At 36.0% G+C, this 27470-nt stretch overlaps 1 protein-coding gene across 2 annotated transcripts in view; it reads left to right on the plus strand.

The window, feature by feature from the left end:
- The window catches only part of LOC131033246 (uncharacterized), a 97387-nt gene that overhangs the window by 14021 nt on the left and 55896 nt on the right, over positions 1–27470 (plus strand). For both annotated transcript variants that reach the window (XM_057964418.2, XM_059207269.1), the window contains 4 exons: positions 2699–2755; positions 3053–3122; positions 8549–8590; positions 23867–23940. In XM_057964418.2, the coding sequence (XP_057820401.1) occupies positions 2699–2755; positions 3053–3122; positions 8549–8590; positions 23867–23940 (243 nt within the window). The remainder of the gene's footprint in view (positions 1–2698; positions 2756–3052; positions 3123–8548; positions 8591–23866; positions 23941–27470) is intronic.

The following is a 27470-nucleotide window of genomic DNA, read 5'->3' on the forward strand; positions in this document are numbered from 1 at the left end:
CCAAGCTTAATCTACCGATTTGCTGTTCCGCTGATTTAAGTTCTGCTTTTCTTTTTTTGTTTTGGAATCCAAATTTGAATGGCTTTTGTATGGAGCATGACACTATATGTAGATGTTTTTTCCTTCCTTTGAAAAGTCCCACTTATTTCCAAGGGCACCTTGTTTATTAACTTGTGCTTTTCTTTGATGGAAAGTCAGTCAGCCATCTATTGTGGCTGCATGTATGTAGGCTGTTTGTAACTTTTAAACTTGAACCTTATTGTTCCTTTGTACAGCACACACCTTAATATACGATTGCATTTTTTGAAATTCTATCATTATGCATACAGGTGTGCACTTATATGTTTAACTGCAACTTTTCAAATTTGAAATCTCTTTTCCTTGATCATTGGTACATGCTATTATATACCAGTACACAGTTTGGAAGCTCAAAAACTTATCTTTGTATTCATGGGTGCATGCCTTAATATAGGATCTGCAAGTTTGAACCTCAAACAAAATCTGTTCTTCTTTACACCACTCCACTCTTCTTCACAGTCCTGCAGAATCTATTATATACCAGTACACAGTTTGGAAGTTCAAAAACTTATCTTTGTATTCATGGGTGCATGCCTTAATATAGGATCTGCAAATTTGAACCTCAAACAAAATCTGTTCTTCTTTACACTATGCCACTCTTCTTACAGTCCTGCAACCCTTTAAACTTGAAAACAACTGTCTCTGCCTCAGAGTAGCATGTGCTTCTTCACCTGACATGCATGCTTTTTACCTTGAAGAATGGTATATCCATGTCCTGAAAACTCACTTCTGACAGAAACTTTGTGTATTCAGAGATGTGTTTGTCATTCCCAATAAAATAGTTTAATGGTTGATTCTTTTTTCTAGAACACAATCCATTCTTTGTACTCATGATAATCCAATGAGTTCTCTGGGTGAAAAAATACTACCTAGTCCATTTTCAGAATTTTTATTTTGCAACTTGTCCACATCTACAACTAAAACTTTCAATGCAATTTGGTGCAGAATAATTTCTATATTATTAGAAATCTGTACCCACTGGGATCGATAAACCCTTTGAATTTCATTGGCCAACATTATGGTATGCAGTTCTTCATAGTGGTGCAATTTTCAAACTTGAAATAATCTCTTTCTCTCATATTGACACATGCTAAACAGTGCTGATGCATGTTTTAACTTAAACAAAGTTTGCAAAATTGTCTTCTATTGATTGGCACATGCCACCCTATTGCATTGTAATTTTTTGAAACTATGAAATGTCTTATGTGTTCATGGGCACCACCTAGGCATTGCATAATACATTTTGATTTGAAACTTGTCTCCTACATTGTTTGGATCATGCCATTCTTCTACGACTGTAGATTACAACCTGAAACTTCATGTCTTCATGCTGGAATGATGAAAATTATTGCCATGATGAATCTTCTAATGTCTTCATCTTCTGAATCTAACAGATGTACTTGAAATTTCTCTTGATTGTTCCTGCAAATACCTGGAAGAAAGACAATGAAAATGCCATAGACAAATAGGACAAAATTTTAACTGATGCTTGAGGAAATGAATTTTTATATGGGTACAACAAAATCAAACATTTTTCTTTGTCAAGAGCATTCTGAATTGTTTTACTGATTACTTCTGAGAATAATAAATATAGAAGACACTTGCAAGCTGTGATAACATTGATGATTTTGTCTTCATCTAGTTGTTTTCATAAGATTTTTTTGAATCTTGTCTCTGTAGGTATGCAATGCAGCAAGAAACTATTGACAATTATACATGATATGAGATATCATTAGAGAGCACAACATGCTGTTAAATATAATGCTTTCATCAATATTTGTGAACACTATGTACATTGTCTCCAAGTGCAGGTCTGATTGACATTCGATCTTGAAGACACATTGGTGATTCACATCATATCATTAAAATTCACAGATATAGATTGAAGGAGGGATAGTTGTGAGGATATGCCTCCATGTGCACGATATTGATCACCCTCATAACTTAAAATTTAATTAACTCAAGTACATCACCTCATAGGTATATGGTGGCAGTTGTCTATTCATTCTTTTGTCTACATAACATCATAAGCATATAATGACATTATCCATTCATTCCTTTTGTCTTATTCTGGTATCTATAATAATGATCAAATTAAGCCCGCGATGTGTAGGAGAGTTGGCTTGGGCAGTGGGTTTGCTCCCCATTGGTCTTTAGTTCGACTCTCTGAACCCGGTGTTTATATGGTGTGTGTAATGCACGGGCCCGTACCCACACCCCAAGGGATTAGTCTCGCCTCAGCTCGCCTCAAAAATGGGTGCTGGGCTGGGTTGCGGGGATACCCTTTGGCACCAAAAAAAATAATGATCAAATTATCTTCTTCACTTTCAGTTTCAATGTTCCTTTCTTCTGAGTTGTGTTGTAGTTCAGATCTACATTAGTAAAGAAATAGTCTCAATTCTGAATTGCTAATTTCTGATGTCTGTTCTTTTGAAGGATTAATTGATTATCTTTTCAAGATACACAGATAATTTTGTTATTTTGGATGCATACTTGATCTGATTTGATGATTCTAGCATCTTTCATACTTAAAGACCTGCTATGTTTTTGATTGGATGATCAGTGCTCCTGAATCCAGATAGTGTGCCCTTTTCTGATTCTAACTTTGCCTCTTCTTCAGATGGTTAAAAGCAAAACTTGGGAGTCCTTTATAGCTGACAGCATGCTTTATGCGAAGGTATGGTAACAGATTTATAACTGTGATTTTACTAAATTTAGTATAGCATCTTGTGCTTTTCGTTTCATCTGAGATCTTGCCTTGCTGATGAATCGTAATTATTGCTTGGGTACATTTCTACAGTTGTTTAGCGATAATACTTTGAGACTTTGAGTTATGCTTAATGGGGTAATTTTGAACAAGTTATAATGCACATAATGCTTCTCAATAACATTTCTATTACTAAGTTGCAATTACAGTTCATTTGTTCAAGTTGCTTAAGTAAATCTGCTGATATTTAGGTGTTTTGCATTGCAGGGAATTCTGATAATGCTTGCATCCATATTAGAGCGCCGTTTGGCTGTTTGGTATATAGTGGTCTTCATAGGTACCATCTTTCTACTCTGAAAGTTCTTGAATATTAATATCTATTAAGTTTTAGTAATAACATTGGTATTTCACTTTATTGTTTTCTTGTTTAAAATTTAAAAATATTCTTTTGGCTATATCTCATTTAACATTTCTTGGGTAGATCTGCAAGTATTATATACTTATAGGATTATGGAAAAATACAAAAATAAACTGAGCTGCAAGCAAGTCATTTTTATGGCATATGCAAGATGATGCTGGTTTTGCATACAGGAAGTTATACCTGGAGCTCTGGAAATCTCTGCCATAAAATAACATGCCATCATTGTCCAAGCTTTATGGTATACTCACACTGTTTTTTGCAGTTTAACATCTAAAACCCTGGTCCCAGTCATGATGTAATTAAAAGAAGACATTCACTTGATAATTTGCGAGGATAGTTTATATGATGAGGAGGATTAACCTTAGCTATTCTTTGAGCACAGCAAAAGGTTATATGGTAAATGTAGGAGGTTCCTGTACAACTTCTGCACTGTCTATGGTTAATCCTGGGGATTCCAAAATAGATTGAATTGCACATTCTATGGAGTCTTCCTTATCAGAGGGCTAATGCCAAATATAAATAAGCAGCGTCCTACTTTTCAAAGGATTGAAACATAGATATGTAGAGGTACACAGTTTAACTGGAAGTCTAGATGAAGCACACCATCATATGATGGATGGTACCCAAGTCAATGAGGGCCCTAATTTGTGACAACTTCATATGACCTTCAGTTCCATGGTCACCTTGAGAAATACGAGCAGTTATCTTTTGAGCTTATTTTAGATGAATACAAACAAATACTATGAGAAAAAGTGGTAAAAAGTTTTGCAAATTGAAATAATCCTTCGGATTTCTGACACAATCTCAGTCATATTCTTACATGGCACCCTGCTGTTCTCCAATTATAGCTTCTGCATCTGCCTGTGAACTCAGAAAGAAGCATGCAAAATCAAGCACATTACCTTTCATCTGCAAAGGAGCAAAAGATAACTCTCACCCTTGAATATTTATTTCTGCCAGTCCCATGTAATGTCATGTAGAGGCATATTTCCATGCCAATGTAAGCCTGAAATGATGCATCAACGTTAAGGGACAAAATATTCTCAACAACTCCAACATTCACCAAATCTGTAAAAGCATAAATTACAAATGGCCATAGGTGCTGGTTACTTTTGTGGCAAATGCAATAACTTCCAAGAATAGGATTGGCCATCGATACGACACCATGGCAAAGGTACATGCCAATCACTACCTGTATTTTTGTCCTTTTTAAGCACACAATAGAAGTATTGATTCAAGATGGTAAGTTATTGAAAGCTTCAATTGAAAAAAATTCACCAAATATGTAGAAACATAGATTGGTATTAAATAATATTTTGGCCAGGCAAATAACTCTTTACAAGGAATCATACAGAATTGCAATAGAATCAACCCATAATAAACCTAGTTGTTCGAGTTAAGAAATGGAAGATTACATTATGCTTTCAAAAAACGAAGAGGGCTTAAGAGGGATAAACCATAAATACTGCTTATGTAGGTTCTACTCCCAACTGTCTTGTAACTACTTTGTAAATGTGTGAACTTACCAATCACCGTGTTAATTAATCGAAGTCTAATTTTACCTGACTTTTGACATATTCCTCCTTAAATAAAGTTGGGCTTATATTAACATGAGCACATGATTACTGCTCAAAAACATTACTCATGTATAGATCCTCTTTTTAATATTGTAAACTTTAAACAACTTTGCATTAAATATAAATCAAAGACACCAAGGGATTTTTTTTTTTTTTTTTTGGTAACCCAAGGTGCCCCCATGTCCCCCTTGAACACCCAGGCTTGCACCTTTGGGACGAGTGGGGCGAGACTAATCCCTGGGGATGGTGACAAATGCCATTGGGTAAGTTGAGGCAGGGAGTTGACACTGGGGCCTTATGAATCTAGATTGGAGACCTTTGACCAACTACTCCACCCCACTGGGCTCAAGGGATTTCTTGTTTTATACCATAACTTATAATATAAGTAAACTTTATTCAAATATCATTTACTATATCCATTGACGATGTTGATTGGAAAATCCTAGATTTTTTTTAAATTTTTTTTTTTTAATAGTCTATAGATGTAGATCAAATGAGCAAATGAAACAACTAATGCAAATACTTAGCTCATTCCAAGAAATTCAGGACTTAGTGTTAACCTAATTGGCTTCCCTTTTAGGTCTTTTACACCTAGTTAGTTAAGTAATCTAGGGCATTCATTTTTTATGTCTCAAGTCATATGGTTATGAGACTTCTTATATTCCTGCTTTGTTTGATGTTTCACTCTTTCCTATATATAGAAGGGATCTCTTTGCATATTTCATTCATTTTATTACATTGTATACTATTGTATGACTAATGGGATTAAAGCATTTTCATTGCTTCTCTTTTTTGTGGACGGTTATTTTGGTGTTATAGATGACTTTTGTCCCTATGAGTTCTTTTGGTGACTTCAGCAATGGTATTAAAGCTCTAGATTTGCAAGCCCCTTCTTTTTTTTTTGGAGATTTTTGCAAAGCTTTTTGAAACGGTGCATCTTGATGTAAATCTAGCCTCATAGAGTTGGGTTCTAGGGATTATTAGAAAACTCGACAGAGTTGGGTTCTAGGGATATAGATTTCATAGTGTTTGTATCACCATAAGCTTGCATGGATCTTGCACAATTCACTAGATTGTCACCAGGTAGATCTATGGAATATTCTGTACCATGTAATGCCCATATGCACTTGTGCCTTTTGCTTGTCATGTTTTGTAGTATCGAAGTCATATGATACTATAATATATTATTTTGTATTCTGAATTGGTGATTGTTTTTGGATGACAATGTTTTATTCCAGATATTTGATATCTGTATATTTAAACATAAGACTTTTAGTCTTTTATATATGTGTGTGTGTATTTATATTGATTGGTGTTTCAGCTTCACCATTCTAATTTAATGATATGCTGAGTGGGTAAACCTAGTTCTTTCAATTTATTTGAATGATTAATTTCATGGAATCATATTGCTTGAATGGATGAGTTAATTGAATTATGCCTATTATTTGTTTATCGTTTAATTACATAAATTTATCATTCACTTCCGCTATTGTTACATATTGTATAGATGCGCATAACCATAGTCTCAGACTCGGACTCGGCAAGGCCGACTCGACTCGTGACTCGGCTATGACTCGGCTATGACTTGGCAAAATAAAAAACCCCTTGAAATTAAGAGGTTTTTAACGATTTAAAACTTGTTTTATGCACCCATTATTGAATAAAGCCCAATTATAATGTGTGCTAGCTTGTTACGCCATGAAAGGCATGCTGGTAGAGTATCTACTTGTTTGGGGCTTTTGTTTAGTATTTTCTTTGGCCAAATTGAAATTCTAGGAGCACCAACATGAGACATCATGAACATCTTCACTTGGAAACTGTAAGGAGTGCTTGTGTATGGTAGCATTAAATAGTGTGCTTGTTGAACTTAGGTTTTACCTTGGGACTATAGTTGACCTTGGTCTTTCTTGGACCTCTTAGTTTTTAGGCTATACATATGCTGGATGGAAGGGGGAATTGTGAGGCTAGAAGGGTTTGAAAATATGCTCCTCAGAGACATGTCCCTTGCCAAAAATAACCTTCTGCCCCATGAGGGGATTTTTTGGGATGTACAAGTAGGAATGTCCCCAACTCACCCCCTTTTTTCAAAATTTTAAGAAACATCCCTATTGTGAGGTACTCACACATCGCCCCATTGCAAATGAAGACCCCCACTTTTTGCTTTCTAGGGTTAGCTCTTTTAGTTTTGTTGTTGGTCGTTTTAGTGTCTTAGCCTTTGCTTTGAAGGGATTGAGTTTCTCAAAGGTCATCAAGTCAGGTGGATCTCCTCAAGGTGGAGTGAAGGAGGTTAGGTCAGTTGAGTGATTAGGGGTCATGTAGATCATTCCTAGGGTTTTTGTGTACTATCCGGTCATGCTTAAAGTTGCTAAATGAAACCTTGGTTGAATGCATAGTGTCCTCCTAGGTCCCGTCCTTTATATCAAGGTCAGAGTGAACTCGCCTTAAAAGTCTGGAATGTCATCCTGATCTTGAAATGGCCTGAAATTTGACTAAGTCTTGAAATTTGAAGGATCCTCCAAAAACTTGATTTTGCATTATAACTCATGGAGGTCCGAAACCACTCTCAAGCATCCTGACAATATATATGGAATATAACTTAAAGTATAAGAAAGAGAAAAGACATAAGGAAATGCCGCTTATACTTAAATGTTATATTCCATATGTGAATCCTGACGGAGAGACAACTTCATGTTTTTTTTGTTTTTTTCAAGTCAAAACATTGACCTATCATGGTTGAGTCTTGGAGCTCGGACTCGGCGAGTTTTGCCATAACTCGCCGAGTCCGAGTCCCGAGTCAGCAAAACTTGCCGAGCTTGGCTCGACTCGCCAACTCGGCAAACTCGCCTGACTCGCTGCGAGTTTGGGAACTCTCATAACATTTGATTGAGTGTGTAAGATGTTTAAAGGTGTTTTTCCAATGGTTGGCATGTGGAGAATGTTGACATGGATATTATTAGCTATCTCATCTTACTAATCTTATGTTGTTAAATGAACGAATGAAAGATTTTAAATAATGTCCATGAGGCCATAGAAGCCTATTGGACCCAAGGACAACAAATGACCCCCCAACATTAAAGCGCTATAAAGTTTGTAATCCCTTTGTGAGATTAGATCTTCTGTATTTAATTTTGATCAAAAGGTTTGCAGTTTTGTCCAGCCTTGCCTCCTTAAACAAGGTGCACTTATTTTCAATTTTTTTGAAAGTTGTCTCTTTGAAACTTGCACTTGTTTTTAAAACCTTTCCTTTCTCAACTTTTCAGGAGACAAAGAAGGATGTGAAAGAATATTAGAGTATTCAAACATTTGTGAATAGCTTCATGCGCTAGCCAGTCGTTTAGAAAAACAAAAAAGTAGGTGCATGAAACTTGAGTGAAATGTGATGTGAGGCCTTGCAAGTTTTTTAAATAGTATTAGAAGCAACCATGTGAGAAGTTAATGACTATTTAGAATCATTGCTGAGTACTAGAATATTGATCATTATGAGATATCTAGAATACACCATTGAACTGGACATAGCTTTATTTTTTAGGATTATCTTATGGTTATTGATAGGTTCACTATTGAAGACTAAAGACAATATTATTCAGTACTAGTGGTTGATTTTATGCAAGTTTCTTGTTTCTAATCTAATGCTTAATCTTGTTTCTGTTGTATTTGGTCTAACTATAGCATTGATACTCACTAGATAAGATAATACGCTTCTTCTGTGAATAATTGTTGGTTATTTCTAGTATTGTTTCTAACATGCAGTTTGTGTTAGTGCAGTTATATTTTTGTTGTTTCAGCAACCACACTATAGCGGGCAAGGTATGGAGTGAACTATTCTAATACACTTTTAGCTTTTTATAAGGGCCCATCCTTTTTTAAGGGTTAATATTAGATAAATTCTTATAATGTGCATTATTTACTTGTATCTTAGAGTAGTCTCCCTTGGGAAAAGAAATCCCAGAAAGTTCATTAATATTTGTTTAATTGTCAGTGTTTTCAGTGGATAGAAAGCATGTCTATTGATCATCTGGATACAACTTTCTGAATTTGGATTTACTCTTGCAGTCTTTGAAGAAATATTGAAGTCTTCTGATTACCCATCTTTAAATTATTGCAGAGATTTGTTTTGACTTAGTCGGATTTCATTTGGGATAGTTTTGGAAGTAAAATGTCCCAAACATTATATGGGTTGTAAAATAAAAAATGATGGGGCTATGTCTTTAGTGAAATAATTCTGTATTTAAAGGGCTTGATGTGATATGATTGGCTGATAACATTGCCTAGTTGCTTGTGATATGTAAATGCAACAGCTGTCTGACTTGTAAGATAAGTTGTTTTCTGGCTCGTGAACTGCTTGGAATAAACTAGTTGAAAATGCCAGTATAGCACATTCTATGAAGGCCACTCATCTTTATGGAAACTGAACTTTTTCAGTGCTTTTTAATTTTTCCCTTTGTCAAAAGAATTCAATGAGTGAATAGTTGAGATTCCTTTCCTCTGTGAACATGTGCTGTAAGTTTGTTCTTTAACTTGTTAAAATGGTTGGTAAATTATTGTTGAGTGTAGCATTCCACAGGCCTTCCAATTAACTGACATAGATGATGTCACTGTTTGTTATAGAACTTACGTAGGATAATATGCTAATAACAGGACTTCCTACAACAAGTATAATACCTCATCTCAGTTCAAGCAATGGCACATCATCATTAACAAGAAGAATGATATTCTATATTCAGGAAAAGACTAAGCAGGCCATTCTGCCTAAGCCACATATATACTGGAGTAATTTATGGGCTATGAAGTCATGCCAAAGATCAAAGCCTTTGTATGGATCCTTATTCATGATAGAATCCTTACAGCTGATCTGCTTAAACCTAGAGGTATACAAGGACCAATATGAGGCACTAACTGTGAGAAAGCCATTAGTTCATAACTCCACCTAATTCTCTAATGTACTTTTGCACAAGAAATATGTCAGATTGTTGCTCATCTTCTTCACACTACATGGACCACCTACACTCCATTCTAGATTCTACTGGCCAACACTTCATTCAGCTTCAAATCATTTAAATCTTCTTCCACCTCTCCTACTAGGAATTATTTGCTCTTTAATGCCCCCATTTTTGGGTTCTCTTACTTTGCAGTTGGTGTGGACCTCCTCTGTGTGTGTCAGTCTTATCAGAGTGGTAATTTGGCGTTACCAGTGAGCTCAGATGGTCTAGGGGACTCATATGATGCTTTTAGATGTTATTTCCAACTTCTGGTGTGCTTTCCAAAAATCTTGGAGAGGGTGTCTATTTATAGTAAGTTGCCTGGTTGGCTTTGTTTATCATTATTTTATCATCGGAATCACCCATAAGTTTATCAATCTGTTTCTTTAGTTTATCAATCTGTTTTTGTTCTTGTCATTCGATGAACTTGCTTGCTGATTGCTTTTGTCTTATGAACTGATCTACTCTCTTATGAACTGATCTACTGTCTTATTTAAAGGGCTTGATGTGATCAACCAATTATATCACATCAAGCCCTTTAAATAAGATAGTAGATCAGTTCATAAGACAAAAGCAATCAGCAAGCAAGTTCATCGAATAACAAGGAGGACAAAAACAGATTGATAAACTAAGGAAAGAGATCTGCAAATTCAAAATACAGCCATATTTGACTTAGAAGATATTGTGGTATGCATGAAAATATGTTTAATATGTATGCTTGATTTATGCAGCATGATAATGGCTTCAATGCATAATTCCTCACATATCGGTATAAACCATAATATTTGTGTATAATAATGTATTTGATGCATAACCTTTCATATATTGGATATGGGCAATAATGTGGAATGTCTAGACTCCTAATCCGCTCATCCGATTTCTGCAATCAATCATGACAAGGTTAGTGAGGGACTACAAGGGGGGAGAAACTGATGTGAGGTCCTCTTTGAAGTACACCACCTCATGGTGGATGGCTGGCGGCTTGCTACATGAGGCCAAGGGGGGCAAGGTGTATCTTGCCCTTGGGCTTAGATGGGAAGGATACTTCGAGTACCCTATTGTGGTTTCCCCTCCAACATCTATAGTGGTTGATTTTTGGAATGGATTCAAAGAAGTCTCAATCATAGGAGAGCGAATAAGGTGGTGCGAATAAGGTGGTACGAATAAGGAGGGCAGGTACAAGCTTCCCCACTAGGTACACCACCTCATGAAGGATGGATGGCGGAATAGCACATGGCGCTAAGAGGGATGGTATATTGGCTCTTGGGCTTAGTGTGAGGATTGGTTTGGGCACCCTATCATGTCTCCTTATTCGAGCTTCGTTATGGTTGAAACCTAATAATATATTATAGATATTATGTGATTAAGATGGTTGTAAATATCTATTCTTTAACCCTAGTAGTAATAATTGATTTTATGAATTGTATTTTTGATAATTGTCTAACATGATCATAGGGTCTCAACCAGGGTCTATCTTGCTTTTACATTCTTTGGGTAAAGTTATATCTCTAACTATAATATGTTGCTTGTTTGTATTGAACTTGTGATTCTAGGGCAAAATTGAGGGTAATCCCAAAAGGGAACATTACATTTATGTGGAAACCCAACGAGGGAAAAACCACGATGAGAAAGCTGCTTGGAGCTATTGTCCAAATCCAGCCTCACAAGTAAAACAAGATTACATTAGGTTTAATGGGCTACAACCCAAAGGATGCAACAACTCCTTGAAACATAGTTTTATGGCTACAACCAAAGGAAGTTCGCTACTCCCTATAAATCATAACACTTACAGAAGGAGGCTACAACCTCAGAATAACTTGAATTGCTGATTAACTTCCTCCGCAAAACCTTTATTGAACAATTTCAGCTGCCTTTGGCTCACTGCCTCCAACACTCTTCCTCCCTCATATGAATAATGCTACCTACGGCTCACTACCTCCGGTATATTTCAAACATTTCTTCACATATTCTTCTCTCCACCTTGTAATAGATTTGATCTTCCATTTATATCTTCGGCAAACATTAATAAGCATTCTCCTAGTCGGCCAAGATGAAACATGTAGACATGAAACGCGCATCCCCCAAAAAAGTCAGCCCAAAAGCTTCCGTGGATGAAGGGAAGTAAGTGCGGTCCAAACAAGGAGATAAACAAGACCAAATTCTCTTTAGCACTCATCTCCACGCGAGCACATACATGAATGCATTGTAGCAAATATCCCAGGTCGGCCAAGAAAACACTTAACCTTCATGAATTTACTCCAAACCACACACAATACTAGAGAGATCAGGAACCAATAAGTGGAGCATTTACAATCATAATATGAAGTTTCAACAACATTCCCATACACCCCTTTTACATTATCACACAAAATTGAGTTGGTGCAAGCAAACATATATTGAACCCAATATCACATGAAAACTAGAATACAGAGTCTTGAGATAGATCATTTAAAACCATACTTGCGGTACATCTGAACACCTTAAACTTGTGACGAGGCAGTATATAGACAATGTGAACAAGTCCTCCAATAGAAAAGCGGAGATATGTAGAGCATTCCTTTGATCCTGATAGGCAACAATATTGATTTTACTCTGCAAACCTTAATAACTTTATGAAAGTTTTTGTGACCTGAAGTGAGAAACATACATACTCCATATCTTCCTTTGTCTTATTTCCAAACCGCAAAGCCACATCTTCAAATGTGGAGAAATGCGTTACATTCTCAAAAATAACAACTCAGTTCGTAAAAACACACTACATATCTAAATCAAACATACCTATAAAATGCAGCAATGGTTTTGCTCGAGCTGCTCACAAAAATCACCAAAATATCACTCCAAAATGAATGCCAACCCTCACAATCTGCTCCAAAGGCTGTGCTGAAGGTATGCAAGAAAGTGCAGGTCCAAAAAGGCTCCAAAAGAGCAAAAGTGTAAGCTCCTCAAAACCCTAGACACCATCAAAAGAGTGTATGGCCAGCAAGGGAGAAGATACAACCAGCAAAATAGAAAATATACCCTCAATCTTCTCCAAAATTGTTCTTTTAAATCTGATATTCAATAAGCTCTGCAAATCTGAAAATGTAGATTACAATATGCCCAAATTTGACCTCTAAATGAAATCACCAGGTTATTCTCTAGATTGTATCTCTCAACAATGGGGAGAATGTTGCCTACAAGGGTTTCCGTCCTCACAAACCAAAGAGAAGAAGCAATCTCCCCAAATTAGAAGCAATATCGAAAATCAATACTCAACATATCGTCAAATGAGAGCCCCAATCCTTTTTTTATATTTTTTGGCTTTTTGGATGCTTTTCAAAGAGCACTTTTTTTGCTTTTATTTAATAAAAGTCACTTCCTTTTTTAATCTCCCAATGTAGCATTAAATAATAAAGGCCCATCCATTAAAAATAAATCACCTTTAATTTAATTATTGGCCTTTATAGTCCCTTTATTAAATAAATAAAAATAACAATAAAGTTAAATTTTTAATTTATTAACTTATAACTTATCGTTATTTAATTTAAAGTTCCTGGATTATATCAAAAGTCGAAGTGATCATCAAAACTGAACCTGTCGATAATGCTAAAAATAGCGAGCATGCCAATTGACCGTGTTAGTGCCCATGATTGACTCACTAAAAATAGTAAGTGTACGAGAATTAACCCAAAAAGGCTCTAGAAAAGAGTGTTACGCTCATTCAACTGTCAGAATACAAAATCAGAACTGATACTGCCTCCAAGATTCCCTAACCCTAATCATTAGCTCACAGGAATCACTTGAATAGGCTAATGACTCCACAATGCTAAACTAGCTTAGGAAGGGGACATTACACCAAGAACCAAAGTGTATCTTGAATTTCTTTGTCTGGATAGATCCATCATCTATGCATCTAGTAAGAAGTTTGTTTGTGGTACTCAAATGTATCTTTCGAAAGAGCCTTTGTAAAGATATCTGAAACCTGATCCTTTGTAGGTATATATTCCAATTTTACCTCTTGATCTGCAACCTTTTCTCTTAGAACTTGAGGACAAAAGCCCTTGGAGTGTTTGAATTTGGAGGACAAAAGCTCTTTTGGTTTGCAATTTGGATTGGAAGAGAAAAATCCTCGTGTCGTTTTGAGGTGTTTTTATTCAAGTATTGCATGTGTTGAAAGTTAACAATCTATTTCCAGTTTCAGTTTGCTACATAGCTGCTGCTACAATGATACTATAGTACAACTACAATATCACTATAATGCTGCTATAGTGCTGCTAAAATGATGCTACAGAGCCGCTACAGTATCCTGCCATTAGGAGAAGTATTTATAACAGTAGCTTGTATAGACAATTCTTATATCTGTTACAGCAATTTGTATTTGCAATTATTGTTTGTACTGGCCAGTTTATTTTGCCTTGATAATTGCTACTACAGTCCTGTGAGTTGGAACTTATTGTTACTTTCTTATCTATACAATTTTAAATTATAAATGCATAAGGGTTGGCTATATGCAGCTATTTACATTAGTATTTAGTTAATAGTATTCTGCTCTTTTGTAATTGAGCTGTCCATTGCAATATTAATAGTAGTTGCTATGCAAGAAGTTTTATAGTTGATAATCATTATTTACATGTTGCTGGTTGGTATTGCAATATTGTCTTGGTATTGTTTAGAAAGGAAATACAATGTTTTTTAAAATTTTAAAAAATATTAGAAAGTGACATTACACCTTAAGAAAAGGAATGGGAAGAGTTTTCAACCCCTAGTGCCTAGCAAAAATAAAGGAGAGTGACAACCTAAGGTTTTGGGAATTTGGTTAAATGCAAAGCCTCAACTAAGATCATATGCTAAAGAATACCTTAAATAAAGGGAACAAGATTGGTTCAAAGATGGAGAAATAGGAAACTATGGATATCCTAGAAAATGTGGAAGAAGATAAGTGGGTCACATTGGGATATCTATTTACTCAAGTTTCAAGCATAGTCCCAAAACCAAATATCCCTTATTAAACCCTTCATTGTGCTTTTGAAGATTATTATGATAGATTCCTAGTTTGAGAATTTATAGAAACCTAACCAAGTATCGATGCTTACAAGCAAAGGATGAAATAGAGGTGTTTTTGCAGTGTTCCACGGAAACGCGTTTCCCCCTCCCAGGCCCAAGTCCCCTCGTCCCCGAAACCCATCCCCGAAACTTTTTCCCTTTGTCCCCCCATCCCCAAAGCCCGCCCCCGCGTCCCCCCGTCTCCCCGTCCCCAACGGTCGTGGAACACTGTGTTTTTGTGCTATAGCAAAGATCAGGTTTTTGTCAAAAAATTCCCTCTGGAATTTCAGTAAGGCTTTGGATTTTATAAAAATGCACGTGTGGTCCTAGTCTCTTTTATTTGACCTTGAAGAAGAATTGATGTAGGGCCCTCTATGGATAAAATTGTACTAATTATCTCCATAATATTTGGTAGGAAACCATCTTGGAAGAGTTGCATATCATATTAGAGATGTAGTGTGTATTAAAAATTGTTCTCTTCAAGTCCATCCTATTAGCAACCAGAATATTTTTGTCATTTTGGCTTTTGGTGATAGAATCTAGAATCTAGATTACTATTGCCTGTCCTTTAGATGCTGTACATTCCTGGGAATTGGCCATGTTTGAAAATTTTCTAGATCTATAAATGCAAGGAGAGGGCAAAATTACCCTAGAGAGAAAAAAAATAAAAAATTAGAGACCTCAAATTATTTTAAATTAGTGACATGCCCAAATCAATTGGAAAAATCATGGCCAATTTTTTCTAGATTAGAGTTATTCCCCCTCATAGTCAGCCTTGTAGTTTTATTGACCTCCCTTAGTTGGACAAACAAATGAAGGGATAAAGGACAACACATATTGTACCCCTCTCCTTGAAAGGAAAGATCCAAGGTTAATGAGCATATTGGCTTGGAAAATATTTCAATGAGTATAGAAGAGTTTTATTTTGTATTAGAGGATGTGAATCTTTAGTTATGCATGGAGGGCATACACTTTTGTTTTCTCTTGCAAGTTCTTGGCTCACACTCTTAGGAGCATTTTACCTTTTTAGCTATCTTGTGGACTTTGCCCTTTGCTTGAATCACCTCTTTAGGCTTCAACAATTTGTCTTGAGCCTTGAAAGCATGCTTTGCTTGTGCCTCAGTGAATTTAGTTTGTTGGTGCAATTTCTCTAAAATTGGGCTTATTGGCCTTGAAACTTATGTTCCAAGGCCTTTTGCCCCTCTACCTCACATAGCTTAGACATAGAGGAGTATGGTAGGAGATATTAGTATCGGATGGTTTGCTCAATAATTGCCAAGGAATGTAAAACCTTTTGTATTGGAAAAGTGACTAGATAAATAAGGGGAGGAGTTAGCCATTGATCATGTGTTTTTGAAAGGTATTGCCCTAGCCATCCTTTGCTAGCAAAACATTTGGTGAATCTTGCACAAATTTCTTGTACAAAACTCTCTACGTGTGAAGCCTCATTCATAATTTGACAGATCAAAGATGGCCACCCACAACCTCTAAAGGACTAGACCTCTAAAATGCCCTATAAAGCTTGGGCTGTGGGTCCCATGATGTGCAAAAAATGAGTCTAAATTCCATTTGGATCATCCCTCGCAAGACATGGAAAAGTCATGGAGACTTCATTTCTAGCATGTGAACTCTCAGGATGTACAATCTTAGGTTCCACCTTAGTAGCAATTGTCTCTATAGCCAAATGCTTCCAACTATAAATAGGTACTTCCAACTATAAGTAAACTTGTTCATTGATTTTATTCAACTAGTCTTCAATGTGTTACCCATCATCCCTTGTAGCCAAAGGAGTGCATGCAATAGATTGAGTATCAGCTGAAGAAGGAATAATTTGAATGTCCATTTGCTTCTCTATCTTCCTCATCCTCACTATTAAGGTCTTTGCCCTCTTTCTCTAATGTTGTTGATGGGTCAACCACATGCTTTCACTTTTTCCTTGCTTCATGATCATCTTTGGTGTTGGCCAATGGAATACCAAGATGTTTCCATCAAAACCCAAATGGTCGACAATAACCATTAATGTCATCTAGAATAAATTCTCCATTTGTTGTTGCTTGATAATATACTACATTTGAGAGTAACCCAATTGCATGTTGCATCATATAATAAGTTAAAAACCTTATATGATAGCAAAAATATTCATTGATTTTTGCCAAGAGGAATTCATACCAGTTGTCAATCTTGCCCTTTCATAGTCGTAAGTCTTAACATATAGTTAAGCATCCATACAACTATATCTATGGCCCTAGTAGCTGCTACCAGGTAACATCTAATCACGTCTAAGATGCGCCATAGCTGTTTGATTGGATAATCCTTTTGAGTACATGTACTATGGCTCTACCATTAGTTTGCTCATTGGCAATCCATATGAATGTACACCAAGTACTCTCATGAAGTCATTAGCCTTTTAAGTAATTTTGATATCTTTATCCGTATACCATACATATGAACACCAACTTTTTGGATTGTATCTAGATACCATCTGCTATAGATAGGGTTCAAATTATGTAGTATTGAAATATATATATATATTTCAATAGTCCACTCCTGCACTTTGAGTGCCACTTTAAGTTCACAATCATTCAGTTTGGCAGCCCACCATGGTTAGGATTCTATTGTTGGAGGACATTCCTAATTCTAATTCTTTGATTTAGGCAACTCTTTCACTTTCTTGGTTGTGTGCTTGCAATTATTGCACGGCATTAGTGTTTGTACTATCTTGTTGGAGGAGTATGATTTTTCTTTGGAATTATTTTGCTTTCTCTTACCTTGCCATGATTTTTCAAAAGTTGTGTCTAGGGCAGTTTTCCAAATTGTCAGCTTTCCATTTCTTTTTTTCATGGTCCTTTTGGCTATTAGAAAATATTGAATCCTTAAGTATATAACAGCAGTTAAGGCCTCTTTGTTCGAATTTTTTGGGTCCCTTTATCTTGGAAGCAGTGCCAAAACCCCATAGGTGTTCCTCCTTTGCTAGCTTTGGAATAAAAAATCTGAATTCTTTTGATGGGTTGATATCTTCTTTTTGTAATTGTTCCTCATAGTGAGGATATCGACCTTTCAACAAATAATTGCTTCTTCAAACCATGGTTCCTTCTCAAGTCTACTTAGTACTTAGTAGTTCTTTGAGGCCCCTGTTGTAGGCTCATAAATTCTCTTGTTTACCCTATTGGGTATTATGGATTTCTTTGAAAAATCTCATTGTTGTCTCTAAAGAGTTTGAATTCATTCTTGGATGCCTTCTTTAGTTTGCCCCATGTGGATTTATAAGGATTTGGGATATCATTGGACTAGTCAATCACCACTCCTCAAAATATGGTTGGAAAGAATCTCAATTAGTGTTACTGGTTTGTCTATCCATTGGCAGTCCATATGGTAATACACATCCTACAATGATGGACGTGAACTTTATATTCATTGCTAGTAAACTTGGACAACTTTTGTTTTATAGGAGATGGAGTAGATGGATGATCCATGAAATTTTGTTGAGGTGACCCTCCAATTTAGATCCTCCTATTGAAATCGTATGTAGGATGTTTGTCACCACCATGAGACATGTCCCTATATTTGATATATCCTTTGGTAGTGAGTACACTTTGTCGTGGTTGACTTATGTTCCATCTTGTTATTACTCCCTTCTACTATTTATTTAGCTTTCTTTGGGCTTACTGGTTGTGGAATGTCAATTAGTAGTTTCTCTATCTTTAGTATAATTGTTTCATAAGCAACTTGTTCCTCTTTTGTGAAGAAATCATTAGTTAACTTTTTTTCAAAGTCAAGACTTCACTCCTAAGGGAAGAGCTTCTAGGTTTTCTATAGAGTCCATAGACTTTGTCGGACTACCCAACTTTGCTCAATTTTCAAGATCTGTACTTCATTTGAAAGGGGTAGTTGTTGCATGATCTCCACCCACTTAACACTTGTAGGCTGCTGTATTAATGATAGAACCCTTCCTTGGGTTTAGTGCTAGCTCTAGCTCCTACTTTGGCTTTGGCCTTTGCTTCCACTTTGGCTTCTGCTAATGTCCTATACTCATGACCTTGACTTTTTATAGGAGGTTGCCTCTCACAACCCTTGTCTTCTTTCGTGTTGTTTGAGTAATTAATTGGATACATTGTCGAATAATTTGGTCCACTTCCTCATCAGTAGATCACTTTTTTGTGCATTTGTTTGGATTTTGTGGCATTTAATTGCTTGAGCTTTCTTACAATGGCCCTTTTATTTGTACCTTATCAAGATTTCTTCTTGTTGTGTTGCATAGTCATGTTCGACACGAAGGTCTTGCAATATGATGTGACGTTAGGTAAACAGTTGAGGTAGGCAATTGAGTAGTGTGTCAATGTCTTCAATTACTGCCAAAATTGTTGCAAATCATATCTTGTGGTACTTGGTTCCTTTCATCTTCTTTGCAATTTTTTTCTTGTATAGAGAGGTCCCACAAATACCTTAAGTCTCTTGTGAGATCATTCTTATGTTCCAAGTTTGTTTTGATTAAGATAAATATTAAAATAATATTGTAATATTGATATAATAGTCATCTTAGTCATTTAGTTAGTATTTAGAATTTTTTTTTTTTAAATTTCGTGGCTTATACCTGGAATTTTTTTTGAATTGATTTTTATGAAAAAAACGTGGTTCACTGTTGGACATTGCAAAAGGGTTCGTTCTTTGAGGGTTTCAAGCAAGGAAAAATTTGTGGGTTTTCTAATTTTTCTCCACAAAAAATTAGTGAGGGTTTTGCATGATTTTCTCTTCAAAAATCCTGGTTTCTCTATTTGTTTTTTGCACGCTTTTTTCACACAAAAAATGTGGGTTCTTTCTCTGCTGGATGGTTTTCTGATTTTTTTTCACAAATAATAATGAAGGGTATTGCTGTTTCTTGGGTTTTCTGATTTTTTTCCACAAAAAATCATAAAGGGTTTTTGCATGATTTTTTCATACAAAAATCGTGGGTTTTGAGAAGCTGATCTTGGTGTCTATGGATAAAGGGAGGGATGACTTTTGTTACCCAACATCATGTTGGAAGGATTGTGGTTGATAGATTGTGGTAAGCTTGGTCATATCCAAAAGTTCTATAGGGAGGGTCTTAGCAATAGGCTCATGTTGCAAAGCGTTTTGAGGAGAGGGGGGCAGCCTTCTATGCATTCGTGACCAAATGACCTGCAGATTATGTCAAGTCTTTAGTAGGGTAGTTAGTAGGATGACCATTAAGGGAGGGTATTAAAATAATACTGTACTATTGATATAATGCTCATCTTAGTCATTTAGTTAGTATTTAGAAACTTACTTTTATGTCTTTCGTCTTTAGTTAGTTTTAAGAAGTTTCCTTTTTGTCTTTGGTGTTTCTATTCTCAATCGTTTCCGTTATGGAAAGATCCTCTTGATATCTCTATTTAAGGAGATTTCGTTTCCTTTTGTAATTATTGAATATCAATTAATTATCATTTCAATAATCATGGGAAATAGCCCGGGCCAATTACAAGACAACCATGAAAGCAAACAAGATGAGTCTTACCAAGAGTGAGACTAGGCAAAACAAAAGACCACTGCAAAAGAAGGAAGAAACAGTGACAGCAAAAAAGAACAGCAGATGATTGGCAGAGAACAACTACAGGTTAACCAGCGATTTCAGGCCTTTGATGGCCTGCCATTCTTTGATAAGAAAGTCCAACTTCTCCTCAAAATATGGTTCTTTTGGAGCCCTACTCTTGTCTTCAACAGGAATTGAGGGGATAGCATTCTTATGTTCCAAGTTTGTTTCCATTGCTTTGTCAATTGTAATTTTAATCTACTCTGACTAAAATAAATAAACTAAATTGCTACTTGCATACAATTAATTTTTTTGGGGAATTTTGTATGTAGAGAAAATACTTCAAAAACGTTCTACAGATCTAGATCTATCTTGTTGGTTTTGGAGGTAGGAACACAAGACTGAAAGTATTTATCTCACCAGAAGTTTTTCTATTTATGCAACCAAAGAACAATATTTTCTGCTTATTAAAGCAGAGATCAATATTTTTTATCAAAACATTGGATTTGAAGAGAGGAAACAAGAACAATGACAACAATTTATAAACCCCAAAGTATATAAAGCAACTCCAAAAGATAGAAGACAAATGCCACACAAAGCTAAACATGGATCTTCTTTATAAATAGCTCGACGAATTCTCACACCTGCAACACAAGACTGAAAGTACTTATCTCACCAGAAGTTTTTCTATTTATGCAACCAAAGAACAATATTTTCTGCTTATTAAAGCAGAGATCAATATTTTTTATCAAAACATTGGATTTGAAGAGAGGAAACAAGAACAATGACAACAATTTATAAACCCCAAAGTATATAAAGCAACTCCAAAAGATAGAAGACAAATGCCACACAAAGCTAAACATGGATCTTCTTTATAAATAGCTCGACGAATTCTCACACCTGCAACACAATAATCCAACTGTTCAACTTGAATGGAAATCTTTGCAGCATAAGCCAAACACAATATCTCCTTATGTGCAGAATGTACTTATTTATAAGCACTCTGAGACAAGCTTCTTCTAGGGAAAATAATAATAAAATAATGTTTTAAAGCCGCTTTTAAATTAATCCTGTCACTTTCTTTCTGAAATGAGGCAATAGACACTTGAAATAGCTTGGTCACTTTTTGCTTTTAAGTCCTTAAACTTTGGTGCTTTTATGAATCATTGGCAACTCATCACATCTTTAGTGGCATTGTCACAGGAAATGTTCAAATTTAACTTTTGTTTTAAGACATTTTTAGCTAGTCACATTTTTGTGCACCATTACCAGTATTTTTGCCCTTTTAGAGTTGCAATGCCACCTAGAAAGCATGACTTGACTTAATGTTTCAAATGTTGCACTTTCTAACCATCTTTGCTAGTTGAATTACACCTTTAGAGGGGCATAGCCACCTACACAGTGTAATACTTAAACTCTTTTTACTTAATGTGCCGGTCATGCATTTCTTATGACATTGCCACTCTTTTTGTCTTTTCTTTGTGGCTTTGCCACTTAAAAAGTGCAATTTCCTTGTTTCCTTTCGCTTTATGAGCCAATTGTGTTTTCTTAAGTCATTCACTGCTTAAGTCATACATTTGGAATGGTTCAACCAGTGTAAAAGTGTGACTTTGACACTTAAAACTTGAACTTATTCATGCCTTGTTGTGCTTCTCCTCTGGCTACTTAAGTTTTGCACTTGGACTGGTCATGCAACCTGAAAAGTGCAACATAATCTAAAACCTTAATTTTTTCTTTTCTGGTTGCTCTTTGGGTATGATTTTGCCATCTAAATTGCCATTTTTACCTAGCAATGTCATCGGAAAGTTGCAACACACGACTTCTTCCATCTCCAAATCTTAGTGTGAATCTCTTAGGCTTTAGGCACTTTGGTACTACTTCTTTACACCGTTGCCGCTACAATCAAAGTTTCGAATAGGCAATGCCACTAGAAAGATGCAATCCTTCCCTTAGTAGAATGCATTTTCTCCTTATCACCATTTGTAGTGAAGTAACCATTTGAACTTGTTTCCCTTGTGGCATTGCCACTCACATTTGTTTTGCTTGAAAGAGAATGCTGAAGAGCCTTTAAACTATATCCCTGACCTTGATCTTGCTTGGCAACCTTCAAAAGCTTGACTCATCATAGTTTGCCTTTCCTCATACATGAATGATTCATGAACACTTGCTAGCAGACAAACTAGGCCATGAGTTGATAACTTGATGGATTGATGAGAATGATAACTTGAGTAACATTTACTAACATGAAAAGGATATTGACTATAGATTTGACATTAAATGCTTGTTTTGCAGGGGTACTGATTTTGGCACTTATAAAATGAAAAACCATTTCCCTAATATCTGTTACATCATGTATTTTGTCCATTCTTGAGCTTATTATCTATATGAGAATTACTTGAAACAAAATGATAGTAACATTCTTGTCTTATCTAAAAAGTTGTCTTCCATTTCTTTCTTGTAGATAGAAAACAGTGTGGTCCTCTTGTACAATTGCAAGATTGTCTCTCATTGCTTGTTTATATTGTATTTTTCTTTCCTTTCAAGGGTTTTATTCCTTTTTCTTCATAGCTTCATACATTGGCTACTTTTGCAAGCATCTTTGTACTCGAGGGGGCAATTGTTGAGTTACCTCTAGATTGCTTCTAAAATGGGGATTTCATCTTTATGAACTATGCATTTGCTTACATTTGGGTAAGTTGCCTCAACCATTAGGTAGTAATCTGTTAAAGACAATAAGAGATATAGTGGTTGGCATAAGATGTTTTAAATCTCACGATTAGGATTTTCACACTATTTTTATAGTAAGTGAAGGAGTTATTTAAATACATACGAAGTATGCAAAAAGAATGAAACATGCCCATGATTACCCGTACTTATATAAAAAGCTAGGAGTTCTTATAGTAAATGAGCACAATTCAATTCTTTCTCATGCTTTTGCAAGAGTTTGTTACTTCTACCATTTTCTGATAAAGCCTTTTTTAACATGGCCTTAATCAAGCCAAAACCAACAAAAATAATCAAAGTAAGTTAGCTGCACATGATTCAATCTTGTTATAGGTAGATACTAAATGGTTGGGACTCACAAGCAAATAGTGAAAAGCACATAATAATTATTTCTGCAGCTTTGTTCTAATTATTCTTTGTCAGTGAGTATATGATTTTTAAGCCCATTGATGCAGTTGAATTCGGTTGTGGTCTTGAGGTTTTGCAATACATAGAGATTCTCAAATATATAATTTTCAAATCAAGACAATAATCAACCACTTTCTCCTATGATTGCTGTGAAATGTCTTATAAAAAGAACCACATCCATCTGTATGAACATTAGCTTTGTACTTTTAACCTGTTCACTATTTACTAATAAATTGATTCTGCATCTAATATTTTAAACTTTAGTCATGTAGATATGTATCCACTATATTGAAATATCTCATTTTTGTTAGTAGGTTTCTCTGACAAATTTGCCTGTTTTAGACAATTGTTCAAAACCAACATTGAAATAAGGGAAGCATTGCATAGAAAAATATCAGCTAACAATTTTCTATTAATTTTCAGGCTACACCATTTATTTGACCCCTCTGCAATTAGAGTCTATCCTAACTGAAGGGAGCAACTCAGAGTTATGGCTGGTTTGTATTTCTGATACTATTTACTTTATAATATTGATATAATTAGAATGTCTAATATATTATTTTTGATGTTTTACTGCGAATAAGGTCCAAATGCAATTGTATGCATCATACTTCCTTTTTTCATTTAGTCTTAACTATATATTATGTTTCTATTAGTAAACTGGACATTCTAAACTCCATGGATTTATTTTTTTGCCATGCAGTAGATCTCTTTGACACAACTTATTTGCACATTCTAAACTTCATGGATTTTTTTTTTTGCCATGCAGTAGATTTCTTTGACACAACTTATTTGCAGTATGGAGAATCATCTCCCTTAAATGATCGTTGGTGCCTTGTGCACTTTTCTAGAAGTGTGCCTTGTGTCTTGGGTTTATGATTCAAAATTGTTAGAGTAGATGTTAGAGTTACTAATAAATTTGTAAAGGGAACGCCTCCCCATTAGAGAGACCTCTGTTAATAAATGTATTAGAAGTTAGAAACAAATTTAATAAACATTTTTAAACCAAAGTCACTTACATTATAAAGTTATGTGATCAGGTGATTAGGTAATTAGAAATTAAGGTAGGTACATCGGTGGTTTGGGAGGTAGTACATCTATGGTAGAACCTAAAAATTATGAGATGTGTCTTAATCTTATGCCTTGAGACATAAAGTGATAAGTACCCTGTGTATACTGTAAGTAAACTTAAGTAACTAGTGTCAATAGGGACTAGGTGATGAACTAGTTAGGTAAAACACCCCACTCACACCAACACCCCACTTAAGAACAACTTAGGGAGAATGTACAAGATTGAAGGATGCAATAATGTAAGGACAGGTCCTAGCTACAAGGCTATGCTAGGTATCCATATACAAAACGATCTTTTCATAAATGAAGAAAATGGGAAAATCTAGTGGGTCAAAACTTGTCCCCAAAAGAGAGAAAATACAAAATGTTCTCTAGAAGAATGAGAAGAACAAAACCCCATGTGAGGAAAAAGCCCCTTCCATTAGAGAGAAGAAGAATATAGAACATGCAACCCTCCCCTCAAAGTACAGTCTTCTGCAATGATGGTAGATGCCTAGCAATGAATGTTGAAGATGATCCAATATTGTCGAACAAAATTTCTCTCCTTAGGAAGAAACAAAACGAAGAATCTAAGCAAGATTTCTTCCCGTTCTTGAAAGGAATATAAGCGAAGAAAGATCAAGATGTGTGATGTCTTTGAACTTTCTTCAAGTTGTTGCAAGGCGTGCACCCTTGGTCTCTATGCAGCACAAGCAGTGGGTTTGCAACATGGCTTAACTGCCTCCCGTGGATTCTATGTGTTTGGTGGTTGTAGCAGGCATTGACAGGTCGACCTTTTGGTGCAATGACAACTGTACCCAACAAATGGTATCAGAGCTAGGTTGCGGGGTCAAACCTCGCTTGCGTTGAGGGGGGATTGTTGCAAGGTGTGCGCCCTTGGTCGCAATGCAGCGCAAGCGATGGGTTTGCGACATGGCTTAACCGCCTCCTGTGGATTCTATGTCTGGTGGTTGTAGCGGGCATTGACAGGTCGACCTTTTGGTGCAACGGCAACCGTAGCCAACACAAGTGTCCTCGTGTTAATGCAAAAAGGTGCCACAGTCAAATTAGGTGTTGTAGGCCACATTGATCAAGATGATAATCCAAAGCCTTGTGGAAACGACTATAGGACATTATCCAAAGACAAAGATGGATCCTCCAAGTGATGCTCAAAGGTCTCCACACCAATGCCAAACTGTGACAAATGGGGATGTAGAGAAAGAACAAGAGGGTGTAAAGGTTCCCTCACAACATCCAAAGAAGACAATGCAACTCCATAGAAGTTAACATCAAAGATGAGATGAATATGCTCAATAGTGTCCTCCAAGCTTGCAAAATAGGACTCACAAAACAAACCTCAATGTTTGTCAAGTACTCAAACCAAGTAGATTGTAACGTCCCCTTCTTAGCAGTTATCAGCTTAACTGACCGTTAGCCTATTCCAGAGACCCGTAGGCTAGTTGGAAGCATAAATTATGGTTTCTTACCTTTGGGAGGATGTTTTTGCAGTTTTGAAGGCTTGCGTGTTGGAATTTGTCAGTTTGGATTCTGGATTCCTTCTGGGTTTTCAGAAAGCTTCGCAGTGAGGGTACATGCATAGCAAGTTATGGAGTTTGACCGACTTACTATTTTTAGTAAGTGGAGGCAGAAGCGGTTGAGTCTCTGGGGTTTTTTTGGGTTTTCCGAGAGCTCTGCAATGGTATAACATGCAAACCAATCTGAGGACTTTTTCGAGACTTACTATTTTTAGTAAGTTTGGCAGCTGCTCAGAATGTGGTAAAAATCACTTTGGAAAAACACACTATTTTTAGCAGTATGCTATTTATAGTAAGTACTATTTTTGGCAGGGATTCTACAACTCAGCTTAGTGGCTATTTCTGGCAGGATCTTGTATTCACTCAGATGACTATTTTTAGTAGTTCAGTTCAGAGCTCCAACTCAGTTCAGTTTTGGTCCAACACTTCAGTCTCCGGCTCAATTTGGCAATGATCAAGTATTTGAGGAGAAGGTATTTTTAATATATTAATATCTAAGGCATAAGGTATTAATATTTGATTATTTTATGGATGGACGACTTAGGAAGGGAGAAAATATTAATTTTATCTTAAGTCTAGTTGGGTGAATTATTTCACCTTCTTTTTGGACACCAAAGTGCAATTTCATGAATATTATTTTATAAGCATTATATTTATCAAAAAGTGGCGATAGAGGGTGAATATGAGCTGGGCGTATTGTGCTAAGTGGAATGAGATGAATGAATGCAAATTAAAGGAGATTTGAATGTGGATGTTTAATCCCATATTGGAGGGAAAGAAAGTTCGACTTGGGGAGAGAGTTATAAATATGCACCTTGTCTCTCATTTTTGGACATTCATGAAAATTTGTATAACGAAGTGCCGCCGGAATGGTGCTAGATTTGTGCTTCGAAGTTGCGAGCTTCCTAGCCTATGTCAGTTTCGTGCTTGAGATATAGCACCTAGCTGTGGAGAGACTATTTCTCACTCAGAGGAATAGATAGAGCATATTGAGAATGGTTTGCATCAGTTGGTTTTCTGTTTTGTGTGAGTTTTTGTGTGTTTCCGGGCTGCTATGGCGTCATGTCTGAAGCATATTTTCACTCCTAAGTCTTTGTGCGGGCTCCTGCTGCTTCTGGGTATTGACTCTAAATGTTTCTATGCTTTTGGCGATAAGATTTGTAAGTTTTCAGCCCTTGGTTTTGAGTCTTCAATTTTATAATGCAAATCGTACCTTTCAGCTTAGACGTACTTCTTTGGGGTGTGCATTGGGATGTGTTCTGTTGGTTTGGGGTCATGTTGCTGTTGTATTCCAGTTCGTACTTAGTTGCTTAATGCATATTGTCAGTTTGGGTGTGTTGTGGGGTGATTTGAGTGAGTTTTGAGTGAGCTAGGAGCAATTTGGTGTGGATTGGTGTTGCTGGTTATGCATTTCCAGCTTGCTGTCTTATATATCAAATTTT

The sequence above is a fragment of the Cryptomeria japonica genome, chromosome 6 (assembly GCF_030272615.1).
Source record: "Cryptomeria japonica chromosome 6, Sugi_1.0, whole genome shotgun sequence".
Lineage (NCBI taxonomy): Eukaryota > Viridiplantae > Streptophyta > Pinopsida > Cupressales > Cupressaceae > Cryptomeria > Cryptomeria japonica.